A 16,381-nucleotide genomic window follows, 5' to 3' on the forward strand; every position below is an offset into this window, starting at 1 on the left:
AAAAATACTTTTTCTTTATTGAAAGTATATAATGACGTTTTAAGGTTCGATTGGTGCTTTTTCTAGCATTAGAGGTATTGTAACAATAAAAGGTTTTTACTGTATATATAAATATATATTTATATGTATATATATATATATATATATATATATATATATGTATATATATATATATATATATATATATATATATATATAAACATGTTTTAGGGACGTGAAAATGTTAAATCATCTATAGTCGTTTAATCGTACATTCTCCAAAAAACGTAAATATTTTAAATGTGAACAGTGAGGAAGTCCATGTGTATCCCAGTTACAAAGCAGGAGGAAAAACTGATACCATTCACGGGTTGCAGCTGATATGTTAATTGATTTGACGTACAAAAAATTGCTAAAAATGGAAACAATTATTTTAATGAGTTTTAAAAGATCCAAAGACAAAAAGATCTTCGTATTCAGAGATAACTTTCTATGATCAGCTTTAACCTCAGCTTAAATTTTTTTGGCGTTTTCAAAGATACTGCTGTATTTTGACGAGTTTTAAAGAACAGAGGCCTCAAATTTTGGCAAAACAGACTCGACAGTACTGAGCTCGGTTTAACCAATGCAGTCAATAATTATCCTTGCACAGTTTTCCAAATGTTTTAATTATACATTTATTATCATCAGTATCATCAAAATTCGTATCAGTAAGACGGTTGTCTTGTGAGACCTTTCGAGAAGACGGTTGTTACATGAGTCTTGCAAGATATCTGTCCTCTTGCAGGATCGTGCAAGTTAACCGTCATTGGCAAGATCTTCCAAGATAACTGTCGGGGTTTGCCTAGGGAAGTTATAAAAAATAAGTTATTATAAAGTAAAAACAATTGCTCTTCATAAAAACAGTAGAGTAAAAACACAACAACTAACAGAACTGCAACGACTCTAACAATTAGTTGCAAAAAAGCCATCGCATTCAAATCAAAGCACGATTTCTCTTTATCACAACATCAGTCCGTGATAATTGTGAAGCTAAAATTTTTGTTATCCTTATTATGCTGCTGCACAAATTGAAACTTCAATCATTGCACTTGATTTTATTTATTTAGCATGTTTTCACATTAGCTGAAATCGTCCACCATCAACAAATTTTCTATTGTTAAAAGTTGAATAATAAATTGTGCTGAAAATTGTTTTTTTTTCAAAATAAAATTATTTTATATCGACCAATGCGAAGCTTTGCCTGGCTTTGTTTTTCTCAGAAGCATTTCTCTAAAAAATATATTTTCGCGAAAAAATTGAGAAATAAATTTCTAATGCAATTGAATTTAGCTCTATTTTTTATTTTCTCATTGGGTAATGTTTCCCATAGAATTCAGACTTTGAGGCCAACGGCCTGAAATTGATCTTGACTTCAAACAAATTTCCTTCAAACGCAGCAGAAAATCCCCCCGCTTACTCAAAAAATGTAATTAGCCTAAAAGCCTACCGGCGTTACCTTTTCCCAACTTCAAAGGCGGTGGGCAATTGTTGGGTTTTTTGTCATTGATGGGATGAAAAGACAATTGGTTTTCACAAAAAGGTGAACTAAAAATAAGCGGGCTGAAAAAATACTTGATTTTGTTTGTCGTTCACGGTTCACTGCAAAGCAAAATGCATTAGACCGCGAAATATTTGTTTAAAGCTTGGAAATAAAAAGAAAATTGAAGCTGCAGTTAATTGTTTTTGTTGATCTATTTACAAAAGTTTAAACCTTACTGGAAAAAAAACTTTTTTGTAGATGCTAAGATGCCTTAGGACAAAAAAATGAAAACTAATTTTTTTATCCAATGTTCGCAATCGACTGTATATTTAAAATTGCTATGACGTGAAATACTTGCCGGTGAAATTGTTGTTGGTACAATAGAACATATGAACAAAGTCAAGATTTTCAAGTTTTGACGTAAGAAATGGCGTCAGTAATTGGGATCAAATCTGCGTCTTTTTCCCACGTGAACAAGTTTACATTTTTTATAATTCAATACATTTCAATATTCCTCCTCCGTGTAAACAACTAACAAAATAAAAGGGCGGGTTTCTTCAGTTTTTGAAGGAATTATAGCTTGCATGACGTATTAAGAAGAGATTCTAGCCCGCGCGCAAATGGAACTTTTAATACCGTTTTGCCATTTCATGTTGGGTTTTAAAAATATATGTCTCTGTTATAGATTTTTTTTCTTTTGAATAAAGTTTTATTGGTTTAGAACTGTCAAAACTCTGCATATTTGATGGGATATTTGAACTTATGGGTGCAAACGTAAGGCTAGTAGCCGATTAAATTTTTTTGACATTCCTGTTCAACTCTAACAAAACTATGATAACTAAGATAACTAAGAAAACTAAGATAACTTTCTCATTAAACAATAGTTCTAGATTAAACGATAAGATTAGATCTATGATTTACATTATAATTGTACCGAAGTTACATCACGTGTCTTGTTTTTTGCAATTCATTTGTTTACTTGTTTTTTTTTGTGATCAGCTGCATAAAACATAGTGATTTTTGCTAGGCCATATACAGCATGTGAGCAAAAAATGAGCAGTGGGTTTGTTAGTCAAATTTTGGGGTCTTCCCCATTAAAGCCAGCCCCACCCTCCCAGCTTAGTGGCCTGATAACCTATAGCCCACTACCCCAACTATAGTAATCATACCATAATGCGGGCTGTAATTTCAAGGGGGCCTATAATGGGAAAGAAACGAATTTTGTTATTATACAAGACATTGCAATTTTTAATCAAAAAATGACCATCTTTTGACGGCCATCTTGCAAACGATTGAAAGAACACAGAGTTATTATGGTAGAGTGTTTAAATTTTGTTCCTCGTTCGTTCCGGACGTTGGGTTTTCTTTCAACATTATTTCTCCTTTCAAGCTGAAAAAATTCTAGTTAAATTGCTTCAAATTGGTTCTGATTTTGAAGCAAAAACGACTCGGACCGAAGTATCAACGCTTGATAACGCAAAATCTACGCAAAATTCAACGCAAAACTATGCAAGATCTACGCTTAGAAACGCAGTTATGTAAGATCTAGGCTTAGAAACACACGTTTCAACTCATTCACGGCAAAATTATAAAAAAAATAGATGAATTTACTTTCTTGTGAGCGATAGTTACCGCTGATCTTACATAACTTTGAAGAATTCCTCGGCCCGGGAATGTGGCTAAGAGTTATTTTGTGAAATACACGAGAGTTTATTATTGTATGGAACCAAATTATGGCTTCAAACATTTTTCCAACATTTGGCATTAAGTTTTTTTTGTGTTGAACGCAGAATGAAAATGATATGTAATTTTTCGATGTTTTTTCTTGTTTTTTTTGTTCACGCAAGAGTGTTGGCTTTCTTGATACGATTTTCCTATTCTGTGCAAGTAAAACAGAATGGCGTTTAATTCAGGGTGCTACTCGTTAACATGTTGGTAATTACATGTTGGTAATGTTTTCGAAACAGACTGATAAAATTTTTTTGAGAAGTGGCAAGGTGTGTATTAGGACGTTCTCAAGACAAGATAAAAATTTTGACAGCTAAATGGCGAGAAATTTTTTTGATCCAACGCTCCAAAGTTATGGTAGAATAGATGGCAAAATCAGGAGGAGCTCAGATCTATTCAGTATAGTTCATTTGTATTCGAGAGATAGATGCTCAACCGGATAAAAAAGTTTTGGATATTTTGCAAATTAACCTGATTTTCTACCTAATTCGTTAATTATTAGTCACTCAGGCAACTTTCAGTATGTCAAGCTCTCCAAAATTCTTGTAGTTATTTATCTTTTTCGATACATTGGGTTTACTTAAGTTACATAATTTTTGGAGATGGACACCTAACTTGTTTTTAGCGAAACGGTAGGCGTTTTCAAGATATCAACAAACAAAAGCATAAGCAATTGTTAATTTTTTTCTGTCAAATTCTTTATTTTTTCTATTTTAAATCCTGTATTTGTCTCTTATATGCAAGCCCTTGTTATTTTTTTTCTCTGATATTTCTTCAAATTGTAGCAAGATACATTATCTATATGAAAAGCTTTGAAAAAAATAAAAACAACTCAATAAAATTTTTAACTTTGTTAATCACTTTGGATTTATATCTCTGTTTGAGCTGAAAGGATTGAAAATATGCATCAAAAGAAGTAACATTTTCGGGAAAATATTGACTTTTGGGAATATTGACTTTTCTATAGCTTTTTAACAAGAAAAAAACCCCAATTTCCACAAAAATGTTACCTTTTAATTAACTTTCTAAACATTTATGTTTTTGGTGCTCAAAATGAATTTTTCATTAAAACTTTGCATAATTTCTCTGAATTTTGGAGCAGTTGTTACTTTTTAGCGCAATGAAAACGTTTTTTCCTGACAATCCTGTTAATAGTTATTTTTGTCTTAATCTGCATGCGCTCTTTTTAATTTTATATAATAAAGTTTGGTAAGAGGTTGGCTGTTGAAGTTGCCAAAATCATTTGCATTTTTCAGATATTTCATTCAGTTGTTCGGATTGTTTCTTAGGAATTGTTATGCTAAGTTTTTGTGTTGAGCTGTGTCCACGTTTATTTCTAGTGTCTTTCTACTTTAGAGACAGAAAAAAAGTCCGAAAGCGTTTTTTTGCAACTGCTCCTAGGCGAATTTTAGCGGACCCTAATCTTCAAACCTACTTAACAAGATGGGATGGCATGGTTTGAAGTTTTGGTTTTCACAGTTTTGGAGGCCAAATTTGAGTGGTTTTGTCAAATGGTCAATCTTTGAGAACAATCGCAATCTAGTTTACTCATGGGGTTGGTAAGTGGTCATAAAAACCGTGGGCTTGCTCTAATGTAAAAGCATTATATGGAAGAAAAGTCCACTAAATTCAGCAAACAGTGAGGAAAAAGACTACTTAAAAACCCGAAAAAAACAGCCGACTGAATCTTGGTAATAAGCCAATCTTACAATTAACCAATTTTTTGCACGTTCTTTACGCGTTATAAATTTTGCAGCAATGGCTATTTTTTAGTGCTTTCTTTTGTAGACTATTTTGGAAAATCTTGAGCCAAGCACATTCTTGCTTTTCTGCCCCCTCTTGTTTTTTGCCAATAAATTTACTCATAAAATTTAAATCTAAAATATAGATTGAATGTGATCGCAACAATCCATGTACTACTACTGTCATCCACTTTAAAAATGTTAATTTGTTCCCTGTGATATGGTTGCTGTAAATAAAATGTTAATTATTCTGTTGTCAATATTAAATGCTATGCCAGGTTGAGGTCCTCGTTTATGACGCAGACCATTTTTGAGCGCACACAGGGGGTACAGTGCGTTCAAAAATACACAGGCGTGGAATTTTTTAATGAGCAACTTTTTTAATTTCGTGTGTGAAAAACTATAAAAAATATTGAAAATGGTTTACAAAAATTTTGACTCCCAGTTTGGTTTTCTTGAACTTGAACTAAATCTTGATTTTAGGTGTTTTGCAAAACAATTTATACTTGTTACATTTTTTGAGGTTTCAAATTAACTGTTATCTTATATAGGTTTTAGAAAGTGTTTCAACTTGACTTTCAGAATTTTTGAAACAAAATTAACTTTTCCTAAGAACAAGTTTCAAATTTGTACACTGAATTTACACAAAACAATGCCTATCTTTTACATGTCATTCATTTTAATTATAATCTTCGAAGAACAATAGACGAAATACACAATTATTGACCAATGATTCATTCAAATAGAGTACTTGATAACTTGAAGGTCAAATTTTAAAAAATTCTTTTGCGGAATTTACAAGACTGGACATATCTTGACGCTTTCTTGGCAAGAATATTACCAACTTAGGTTTCCCGTACTTGAAAAACTTGGTAAGGCCGTAGTACGGCACCGTATAACTCTTGAATGAAAACCGTACTAAGATCTTGTAAAGTTGACTACGGTCCGTAATACGGCCGTAATAAGTTTTCTAATATACCATATTAAGGTCGTATCAAGGTCAATAAGGTGCCGTATTGAGGCCGTTCCAAGTTTATTAAGGTGTAGTTAGTAATATAATAGCCAGGCAGCTGTCGGAAAACTCTCACGTGAAGTTAACAAATTTAACAAAATTTGTCAAGTTTAATTATGTTCTTATCAAGGTCGACTTTAATTTCACTGAGGTATTCTTTATTGATGTATCAACTTAGTTATTTATTACTTTGTTTCTAACTAGGTTCGATGCGTGATAAGCAGAGCCAAGCACATGCCAGTTACAGATTGGGGTTCAGGAGGTCCCTGTTTGAAAAGAGGAAACAACTCTGTGACTTGGCCCTCATTCTGGCTGCCCTGGGTATTGCTCTTATGGTACTCGACAACGAACTCTACACTTTCCAGTCACAATATGGGGAGAGAAAGGTGTGTAGATGTCACCCGGGCAGAATGAAAGTCATAGTGTTGTCGTAGAGTTCCCATAAATGGAAAGTTGTAGCCACAGAAATCCTATTTATGAAAACCCGGGCCGAGGATTTTCCCCAAAAATAACGGGGAAAAGAGTGTAAAGAGTGTATAAATAAAAAAATTACCCCCCTATTTCTCCGCTTAATTAAGGGTGGAAGAGTGTAATTATAGGAGTGTAATTTTAAAAAATAAAGGTGGAAGGAGTTAATGAGGATTGATCCCCCATCTTCCCCCTGTCGAACATGTTACTTCAATTGTCTGCATTGATCATTGCGCCAACTGACACTAGGATCAAATGTTTCAATTTGGTTATATTAGTAATTGTGTAAGAGTGTAATTTTTTATCAGTCCACCCTAAATTACACTCTTTGTAAAGAGTGTAAAAAGAGTGGAGAAAAGAGTGTAAATAAAGTGTAATTTTTTAAAATTACACTCTTACCCTCTTTTCCCCTATAAATAGCAGTGGAATACGCACTACACCCTAATCCCCGCTAATTAGGGGTGGATTAGGGGTGAAACCTCGGCGCGGGAAGTTGTAGTCAAAGAAATCGTACTTATGGAAAGTTGTAGCCACAGAAATCCCATTTATGGAAAATTTGTAGTCATAGAGCCTTCTTTTATGACAAAGTTGTATATAGTTTTGCTTATATTTCAAAATTTTTGATTTGGAGTCAACGAATAATATTGAAGATTAAAACTTTTTGTCAACCCGGGTAATCCATAGAAAAAAGTTATGATATTGGAAGGGCTACTAACTTATATAATTGGTCTTATAATTTTGGTAAGTTTTCTAAGGTAACTTTTCAAAATTTAACCAACGGTGGGCCAATTTGGGCGGCCTAATAAGATGTGGGCAGTGATGGTCTGAACAAATGCAACTATCAATTTGATCATTATTTTTTATATTTTATTTTTGATCTATAATAAATAACTCATTATGATTAGTCATTTACTATTATTTAACTTCTAAGTATTTAACCTAACAGTTATGCTTGATAGTTTACATAGTTTAGTTCAAAAAATTAAACTTTTACTTTGATAAAAAAAGACTCCAATTTCCGGGTCGCCAATTCTTTGTAGTCATACAAGGTTCATATATGATGCCATACAAATCATAACGTATTTCCTAGTACAATCTTTGTATGACTAATAAGAAATCATCCTTGCATGATTACCAAGAATGATACATCTAATTTTGATTCGGAAAAACATCATCTATGTGATTCCACGGCATCACTTTGTGATCTGCCAAAAGACTCTAACGTACAATCTAATTAGCAACGCTGAGCACTAAATAAAATAGTAAGTCCAAACACATAACTTAAGTATTAATATTCTCTGAAGCCAGTTGATACCTATAAATGACCATTTAAAAGAAACAAAAAAAATTGCGTATGACCCCAAATTCGTTTTGTGAATATCTTCAAATTGCAAAGTTATTCTTTTAGCGCACTTAAAGAATCAAATGTGGATTGCAAATGCGACACAATAATTTAATATGTCCTCTGACTACATTATACAGGATTTTATGGCACCATTCAAGGTTTTATGTGTCATATATATGAGCTTGTATGATTTCCAAGAAATTTTTTGAACTTTGATAGAAAATGAAAATTATACAGTTTTTAGGCTCTGAAATTTATTGTATGATCCCTTCATGATTTCTGAGAAATCATATATAGACCTTGTATGACTATTCATACAAATCATATATAACATAGTATGATTTCTAAGAATCATTTACAAGAATCATTTCTAAGAATCATATACAAGAAACCTTGTATGACTACTACGATTTTTGTATAGTGAGCAGGCCGGGTTATAGAATCTAATATAGCCTTCTGGTAAAAAGGGAAAGAGTTAAGAAAGACGGAAATAATTTCTCCAATGAAAAAACTAAATACAAATTACTGCATGATATCATATTGCATTGGAGGCGACAGACAACGAGGTTATTATACACACCCACTTTCAGTATACACCAGAGTTGCCATAACTTCATCTGTTTCAGCCCACTGGTTCTTCAGATGAAGAGAGTAACTCCTATTGGGACACAGTGTTGATTGTGATCAAACTGGGCATTAGTCTTAGCACACTCATGTTGGTCGGAAGCATCATAGCCTACCACGCCAGGGAAATACAGGTCAGTTGTCGAGAAAATTTACAGACTACCGTGCCAGAGCTGCCGGGACTATGTTTTTGGATAGCATGGCAGATTATTGGGGTAGTTTGGCATAGCAAACATTCTGGCTCGTTTTAAATTATTTTCATTTTGCTTTATGTTCTTGTTGCATGAGGAAGGTTTATATTCTTGTCGAGAATGTTCATTCAGAAGGACATATTAAATCATAAGGCCAATTCTACGGCAAAGTGCCTAATTAACAATGAACTAGTATGAGACCACCGATAACAGTACTAAATCGTACACCAATTCTTACTGGAGCCCATGTTGTCAAATAGGTTACACAAAATACAATATGGTACCAAAAAGCTACGTACACATGAAGATTTTTTAAAAAAGCAATAGAAGCACCAAATGATACAACATTTTGAGTTCAAATTTACTCTCTAATAACGTGTCATTGCACGTTTAACTTTTTTAACGTCTAGAAGGTTTATATAGTTTTCATACAGGTTTCTCACGACGTCTGAGTCAATTTCATTCCAAATTTCATACAATTTTTCTTTTAAGTTTTCCCAAAAAACTGTCTGTTTTCGTAATCGTCGCTTCAAGATTGCCCATAAATTTTCAATACGATTCAGATCTGGACTGTATGTTGGCAATTTTAGTACCTTCCACTAGTTTTCTTGGAAAAAATTGCCAATAATCTTTGATTTATGCACAGGAGCATCATCTTGTTGAAGAATAATGTCCAAGAAGTGCATATTTTCTTTGTCATTTTTCAAAATTTCCACATAACCGACAGCATTTAGCTTGTTTGGGCACTTAACAAGCAATTTCCGGCAATCTGATCGTATTGCACCCCAAAACATAAGTGATCGTTTGTGTTTTTGTTTCAAGAAATCTCGTTCCGTTTCCTCGAAAAATTCTAACAATTCCGTCGCTGGAGATGCACACCCTGTTTTCAAAAAAACATTCTGCCAGAAAGGGAAAGACTTCTTGAGCACATTGATGCACCATTTTGAACGAAAGTACATGCTTTTCTTCTTCAAACTGACTTTTTTTGCGACAATTCCTGAAAAAAACGCCATTTTTTGAGAATTCGTCTAACTGTACAAAGTCGTCTATGTAAATTGTATCGTAGCAAGATAACACGTTATGTCATACTATAATGCGCTCCAGTGAGGTTTTGGGATCTTTCAAAACATCGGTACCCAACTTTTTTTCTGATTTTTTGACAATTTTGGGGGTCTTCCGCTCAAATTTTGGGCCTCGAAACCACTACTTTTCAAATAACGATTGTATGAATACTGTGCACAGGAGCTTGATTTCAAGTTGAGTTGCTTTTGTATTTTAGATCATGAAAATCCGATATCTCGTAGCGTAACAACTTGGCAAAAGCGGAAAGAACAAAGCGGTTTAACCATCTTTTCTGTTTAAGCCGAGAAAGTGAGAATAAAATTTCTCTTCAAACTTCTAAATTTCATACCTTTTTTCACGCCTTATCGCAAATCATGCTTATGAAGCACGAATTATGCTTTAAAAGCAGAAATCATGCTGTATGTAGCTTTTTGGTACCATAGTGTAAATAATTTGAAATTGTATAATTTTAATACCTGTAGAGGTGGTACTAGCCATTACACTTTGTATATACCAGCATTATAAAGTTGTTAAATAATACTTATAGACGGTCATAATTTACTCAGGGGAAATAGTTCCATCGTTCGTTTAGTTTGAACTATCTGGGTAAACTTTTGGTAATTTTTTGTGTGTATTTTAGCATTGGGTAATTTATTCTGGCAACATTTAAACGTTTTTTCAGCTGTTCATGGTGGACAACTGTGTGGACGACTGGCAAATAGCATTAACATCAGACCGAATATCCCAAATCACAGCTGAGATCATAGTTTGTTCAATACACACACCCCCAATTCGTCAATTGAACCAAGATCACGTGACCTTACAACTCCTCCTATCAACTCTTATGTTTTCACGACTGTATCTGATTGGTCGAGCGATGCTACTGCATAGTAAATTGTTCACAGATGCGTCTTCGAGGAGTATAGGTGCGCTTAATAGGATCAACTTCAACACGAGGTTCGTCATCAAAACCCTGATGACAATTTGCCCAGGAAGTGTCATGATGGTGTTGACGGTTTCCCTGTGGTTTATCCTCAGTTGGGTCATGCGTATTTGTGAACAGTGAGTATTGTTACTTTTATCCTTTTAAAGCACTATAATGCCCTCTCAGGGTACGACGACAGTCCTAAACAACGCCTGATTATGTCATACTGGATGAAACTAACAACTATTAAGATGTCATTCGACTCTAGTCAAAGTTTATGCATAACCATTGGGTCCACATAAATTTTTTAAAATCATCCGTGTAATGGCGACTGCTAATTTGAGTAAAATGGCGTTGGGTAAAATGGCGTTGGGTAAAATGGAATAGGATAAATTGTCGTGTAACCGTTGTGACAGTAGAGCAGTGTTAGACTAATGTCACACCGTTCTCAATTGTCCTTTTCATGTCTTTTCTTGTTATGGTTCGCATTTCAAAGTGCTCTTTTCGCGATCATTATTTCTTTTTTGATGGCTCTTTTGAAGCCACTTTTTGTCTGCCCGGGTTGGCCACCATAACAGAAACTTACTAACCACAACTAGCACCATATATGAAATCTTTTCCTATCCTAAAACGTGTCAAGTTTAAAAGAAGCCTTGTTTAAATTACCCTTTTGAAATATGCAAGAGAAAGATCACTCCCCATAAAAATATTGCCATCCATAAAAGTTACCATATAAGGAAAGTTATTTAAAATAGCAAGAATGAAACGGAATTTTTATGGACTTTTATGAACCATTTATGGTTCGTTTTATGGTAAGTAAGTTTGGTCAGCGCGGATGTGCCAACGCTGGATCCAGGATTGGCCAAGCTAAGGTCAAATTGACGCTGTGCTTAAGTGACCCCTCATTTTCACATAAACAACGCATTCAACCGTTAATTTTTGTCGTGTGAGTGACATACTAAAAAAATGGTATAAAGATGAAGAATGCTCTCGTATTTCTTCTCTTTTATGACTTATCAATCAAACAACTAATCACAGCAAAGAGTAGTAATTAGCAAACATGATAAGAGCGAGAATTGAATTGAACTGAAATTGAAATAAACCAGCAACAGTCAATCGAAAGATTAATTCGATTAGAACTTGTTAGCAGGATTACGAACACTGTAGCGCAACAACCCCGATGAGGCGGGACGAGTTTTGGCACGTTAGAGATTGAAGCTGTTAAAGCTCAAAAGATATTTGAGAGAATAAGAATTAATTTTAGGAGATTCAAAAGAGAAGAAAATTGTGAAGATTTTAGCAAAAATCAGCGGTATATATAGTCTAAAAGATAAATATAACATTTACAGTGTACATTTGTTAAAAGGTTAATGTATCAAAAATCAGGCGATTTTGAGGCGTATGAGTGGGCGTCATTTCATTATTACATGCAAAATTTACTTCACTTGAGATGGTTCACAAAGTTGCATTTCCTATTCAATATTAGTAGATAAATATCAATTTTTGACAAACATACAGATCTCAACTGATTTACATTCATTTTCTAAATTGTGAGCTGCAGTTTTCGTTATAAATCTGGTAAGTTCGTTTTCTTTCTGAGTTTATCAACATAAGTTAAGTTTCTAAGCTCTAAGATATTTTCTAAGTTCTTTTCTGTGCTCCAATACCCCCACTCAGATTGTTGCCGCTAGGTGAGAATCTGGACTCGCCCAATAGTTGTTCTCGATGTTGTTCTACTTTCTGCTGTGGCAAAGATTTTGTCAGAAGATCTGCTGCCATTTCATCTGTTGGCGTGTAGATCAATTTGATTGAGTTGTCATCAACTCGTTCTCGGATGAAATGATATTTCGTGTCGATGTGTTTTGATCATTTGCGAAGCACCGGGTTTGTTGCAAGCTTTATGCAACTCTGGTTGTCCTCTCCAATGGTTGTGGGCTCAAACTGTTCGTACCCTAGTTCTCTGAGAAGACCACGCAAGAAGACGGCTTCTTGCACCGCGGCAGCTAAACCCTGGTATTCTGCCTCACAAGATGAGAGTGACACTGTCGGTTGCTTCTTGACTTGCCAACTGACAGATCCCCCACTGTCTCCCAGCTTGAAATAGTATCCTGTGGTCGATCGTCTATCATTTACATCTCCACTCCAGTCTGCATCTGTTTCGCCAACTAGAGTGCTGTTGCTGGTTGATGGGAAAAAGAGTCTAAGAGATTTAGTATGTTGTAGGTATCTCAACACGCGCTTGCCATCATTGAAATGCTCAACAGTTGGGTCATTCATGAAGCGTGATAAGACATTTGTGATCCACATGATATCTGGTCTTGTTTGCTTAGCTAGGTAAAGTAATGAACCTACTAGACTTCTAAACTCATGTGAATCTACTCTTACTGAATCTTCCTGAGCTATTTCAAGTTTTAGGTTATTTTCTGCTGGCGTTTTGCTTGGTTTGCAGTCTTGCATATTGAATTGTTCTAAAATGTTTTGAGTGTACTTTTCTTGATCTAAAGTTATTCCTTTTTCTGTTTTCAGAATTCTCATTCCGAGAAACCATTCAAGATCTTCTCTGTCGTCCATTTTAAACTTTGATTCGAGTGAACTTTTCAGTTTATCGATCTCGGTTTGACTGTTTCCTGCTATGACTAAGTCATCAACCCAGGTTAGAACATAAAGTTTGTCATTTTCTTTGTTTTTTAGAAAAAGACAGTAATCGTGTTTACTTCTCTCAAAACCTTGCTGAATTAGAAAATTTGAAAGCTCCTGATACCAATTTTTGGCTGCTTGCTTCAGTCCATATATTGATTTTTTAAGCTTACAAACTAACTTGTTGCCATTGCTGTCTAACTTTTCAAAACCTTTTCGTTGCTCTAGATAGACTTCTTCGTCTATTTTAGGATGCAAATAAGCTGCTTTTACATCCATTTGTTTTAAAAAGAAGTTTTCAATAGCTGATAAAGCTAGTAGAATTTTAAAGGTTTCAGGTTTGCTTGTGGGAGCAAAGGTATCCGAATATTCAATTCCCTCAATTTGTTTAAAACCTTTTGCTACATAACGAGCTTTAAACTTATCAATATTTCCGTTTGAATCATGTTTAATTTTGTACACCCATCGGCCAGGAATAATATTTTGTCCTTTTTCTTTTGGAACTAAGTCCCAAGTTTCTGTTTCATTTAAACTTTCTATCTCTGTTTTCATTGCTTCAAGCCATTTGTCTTTTTGTTCCGAATTAATAGCGTTTTCAAAATTTTCAGTCTCGATGAAATGTTTTGTTAATGTGCTTTGAATAGCATGAGAATAGCTTTTACCAAAACGTTCCGGAGGCGCTCTAGACCTATCACCTCGCTTAAGTTCTCTATCTTGAGCTGCTTCCTTTCTCAATCTTTTCATTTCATCGTACTCTGACCAAAGTTGGAAGGTCTTTTGATCTCCTGAAGGAATTGCTTTTGACCTAGCTTATCTATCATTTGCAGTCTTGAGGGTGGTTTTACTTTTTTCTGTTGTGAGTTTTTGACCGGTACTGGAATTTTTGAAGGCTTTCTTTCTACTTTTTTCACTGCAACATTTGGATTAAACTTTACATTAATTTTGGATTTTGGTTTGACGCTAGGACTTGGTTTTTCTTCTTTAATTTCTTGATCAACTTCAGTTTCTGTATTGTTTTCACTTTCATGAATGCTCTCTGTTTCAGTTAACTCAATCTCTGAACTTAACTCACTTGAGGTGCTTGTATCCTGAAGTTCTTCTCTTACTTCGTCTAAGTCTAGATATAGAAAGCTGTCTTCTATATCTTCGGTTTCATTATGAAAACCTGGTAGATTGTTTTCATTGAACTTAACGTTTCTAGAAGTAAAAATTTGCCTAGTTTTTAAGTTTTGCAACAAATAAGCTGTCGTGTTATCAGAGTAACCAATGAACAGGCACTTTGTTGCTTTTGGATCAAATTTTGATTTCTTACTGGCATCACGATTTTTTGAATAGGCTGCACAACCAAATATTTTTAAATGGTCGCTTCTTGGTTTTCTACCAAAAAATTTTTCGAAGGCTGATTTTGTATTTTTGTCTTTGACAACTAAATTTCTAGCATAACATGCTGTATCTACTGCTCGAACCCAATAGCTTTTTGGCAATTTTGAATCTATTAAAAGGCATCTTGCAGCCTCTACTACTGTTCTATTAAAACGTTCTGCAACACCGTTTTGCTCGGGTGTTTCAGGAACTGTGAACTCACGAGCTATTTCTTTGCTTATGCAAAATTTTTTAAAGGCTTTGTTTTTGTTTTCTGTTCCATTATCAGTTCTCAAAATTTTTGGTCGGCCATATTGTGCAACTTACTCTTTGAAAGTTTGCAATGTCTGCGTTTTGTATTTCATAAATTTTACTTCTGCGTAGCCACTGAATTCGTCTATGAAACTAATTGCATATCTGTTGCCACCTATACTTGATGGACTAACTGGTCCAATAACGTCAGATTAAACTCTTTCAAATTTTTGAGTTGCTTTGTTATCGCTTACTTTTGGAACAGGTTTTTTCGAAATTTTTCCCAAAGCTCTAGTTTCACAAAAATCTTAAGCTTGGGAAGCTTCGTCTGTTGTATTTGCTACATCTCTAAAGTTCAAATGTCCAAGTCTTTTGTGCCAAAGTTTTGCTTGACAAGTGCCCCCACTTAAGTTTGAAAAGTGGTGCTTATTTTCTTTTCTGTATGGTAAGAAGAACAATTTGCCTCTCCTTATCAGTCTGAAGCTTTCTTTGCTTCTGAGTTTTAGAACTGACTTAGCTTTTGTATGAAATAATTCGTGTTGCTTTTGAACTAAACTTGAAACTGAAATTAAGTTTGTTTTGTACTCTGGTACATGCAGAATTTTTTCAAAAGTCAACTTATGTAGCACACCTTTAGTGTCTCGTGCTTCTACATCTACATCTCCTATTCCTTCAACTTTTGTTTTCCCTCCATCTGGATTGTTAACTGTGGTTTCTACTTTTTGGTAATTTTTAAACCAAGTTTTATCTATCATCATGTGATCAGTACTGCCTGAATCTACTATTAAATCCGTTTTTGAAACTTCAATTGAGCTCTCAGCGCTTAAACTAGATGCTAAGCTCTTATGAGGACTTTTTTGTTGATATTTACATGCACTTGCTAGGTGGCCTTTAGCCTTGCATATACTACATACAGCGTTGTCTTTTTTGTAACAACTAGCTGCTAAATGTCCAGGTTTGTTACATACAAAACACAATCTAGGGCCTTTAGAACTACTAGGCTTAGAAAAGGTCTTCCTAGGATGTGATTTGAATGAAGAGTGTATACCAATTTGATGAGAAGCATTCTTTGCTGACATGGCAACGTGCTGATCCTCCTCCACATCATCTCTCTGTCTGCGGCTTTCCTCAAAGTTGGTGAGACGCTTCCTCAGTTCCACAAAGTTCTCTGCAGGATTGAAGCTCTCCTGCACCACAAAATGCTCGTATCGTTGTGGAAGTCCGTTCAATACCATTGCATTAAACAGCGTCTCAGAAAGCTCTTCACCAGCATGATGCAATCGTGTGACCAGTTCTTGCGCTCTGATGAAGTACTGGTGGATGGCTTCGTCCTCTCGAAGTTGTAGTCTGGCCAACTGCCTCATCAGACTGATCACTGTGGTTGTCTCGTCGCTTCTGAAGCGTTGCTGGAGAAGTTGCCACGCTTTCTGGCCATCTCCGAGACCCTTGCTGTTCACACAGTCATGGACGAGCATGAGGCTGCTGGCATCTAGCGTCATTGCCAGGTAGCACCAAATCTGGTTTTTGCGGCT

The 16,381-nt window shown here is 34.9% G+C and overlaps 1 protein-coding gene across 7 annotated transcripts in view; it reads left to right on the forward strand.

Annotated features, from left to right (window-relative positions):
- LOC142348538 (small conductance calcium-activated potassium channel protein 2-like) overlaps positions 1-16,381 on the forward strand; it is a 188,032-nt gene that overhangs the window by 157,599 nt on the left and 14,052 nt on the right. For all 7 annotated transcript variants that reach the window (XM_075399911.1, XM_075399912.1, XM_075399914.1 and 4 more), the window contains 3 exons: positions 6,188-6,369; positions 8,423-8,554; positions 10,356-10,735. In XM_075399911.1, coding sequence (XP_075256026.1) covers positions 6,188-6,369; positions 8,423-8,554; positions 10,356-10,735 — 694 coding nt within the window. The remainder of the gene's footprint in view (positions 1-6,187; positions 6,370-8,422; positions 8,555-10,355; positions 10,736-16,381) is intronic.

Source organism: Convolutriloba macropyga, chromosome 10 (assembly GCF_964194025.1).
Source record: "Convolutriloba macropyga chromosome 10, txConMacr16.3, whole genome shotgun sequence".
Lineage (NCBI taxonomy): Eukaryota > Metazoa > Xenacoelomorpha > Acoela > Convolutidae > Convolutriloba > Convolutriloba macropyga.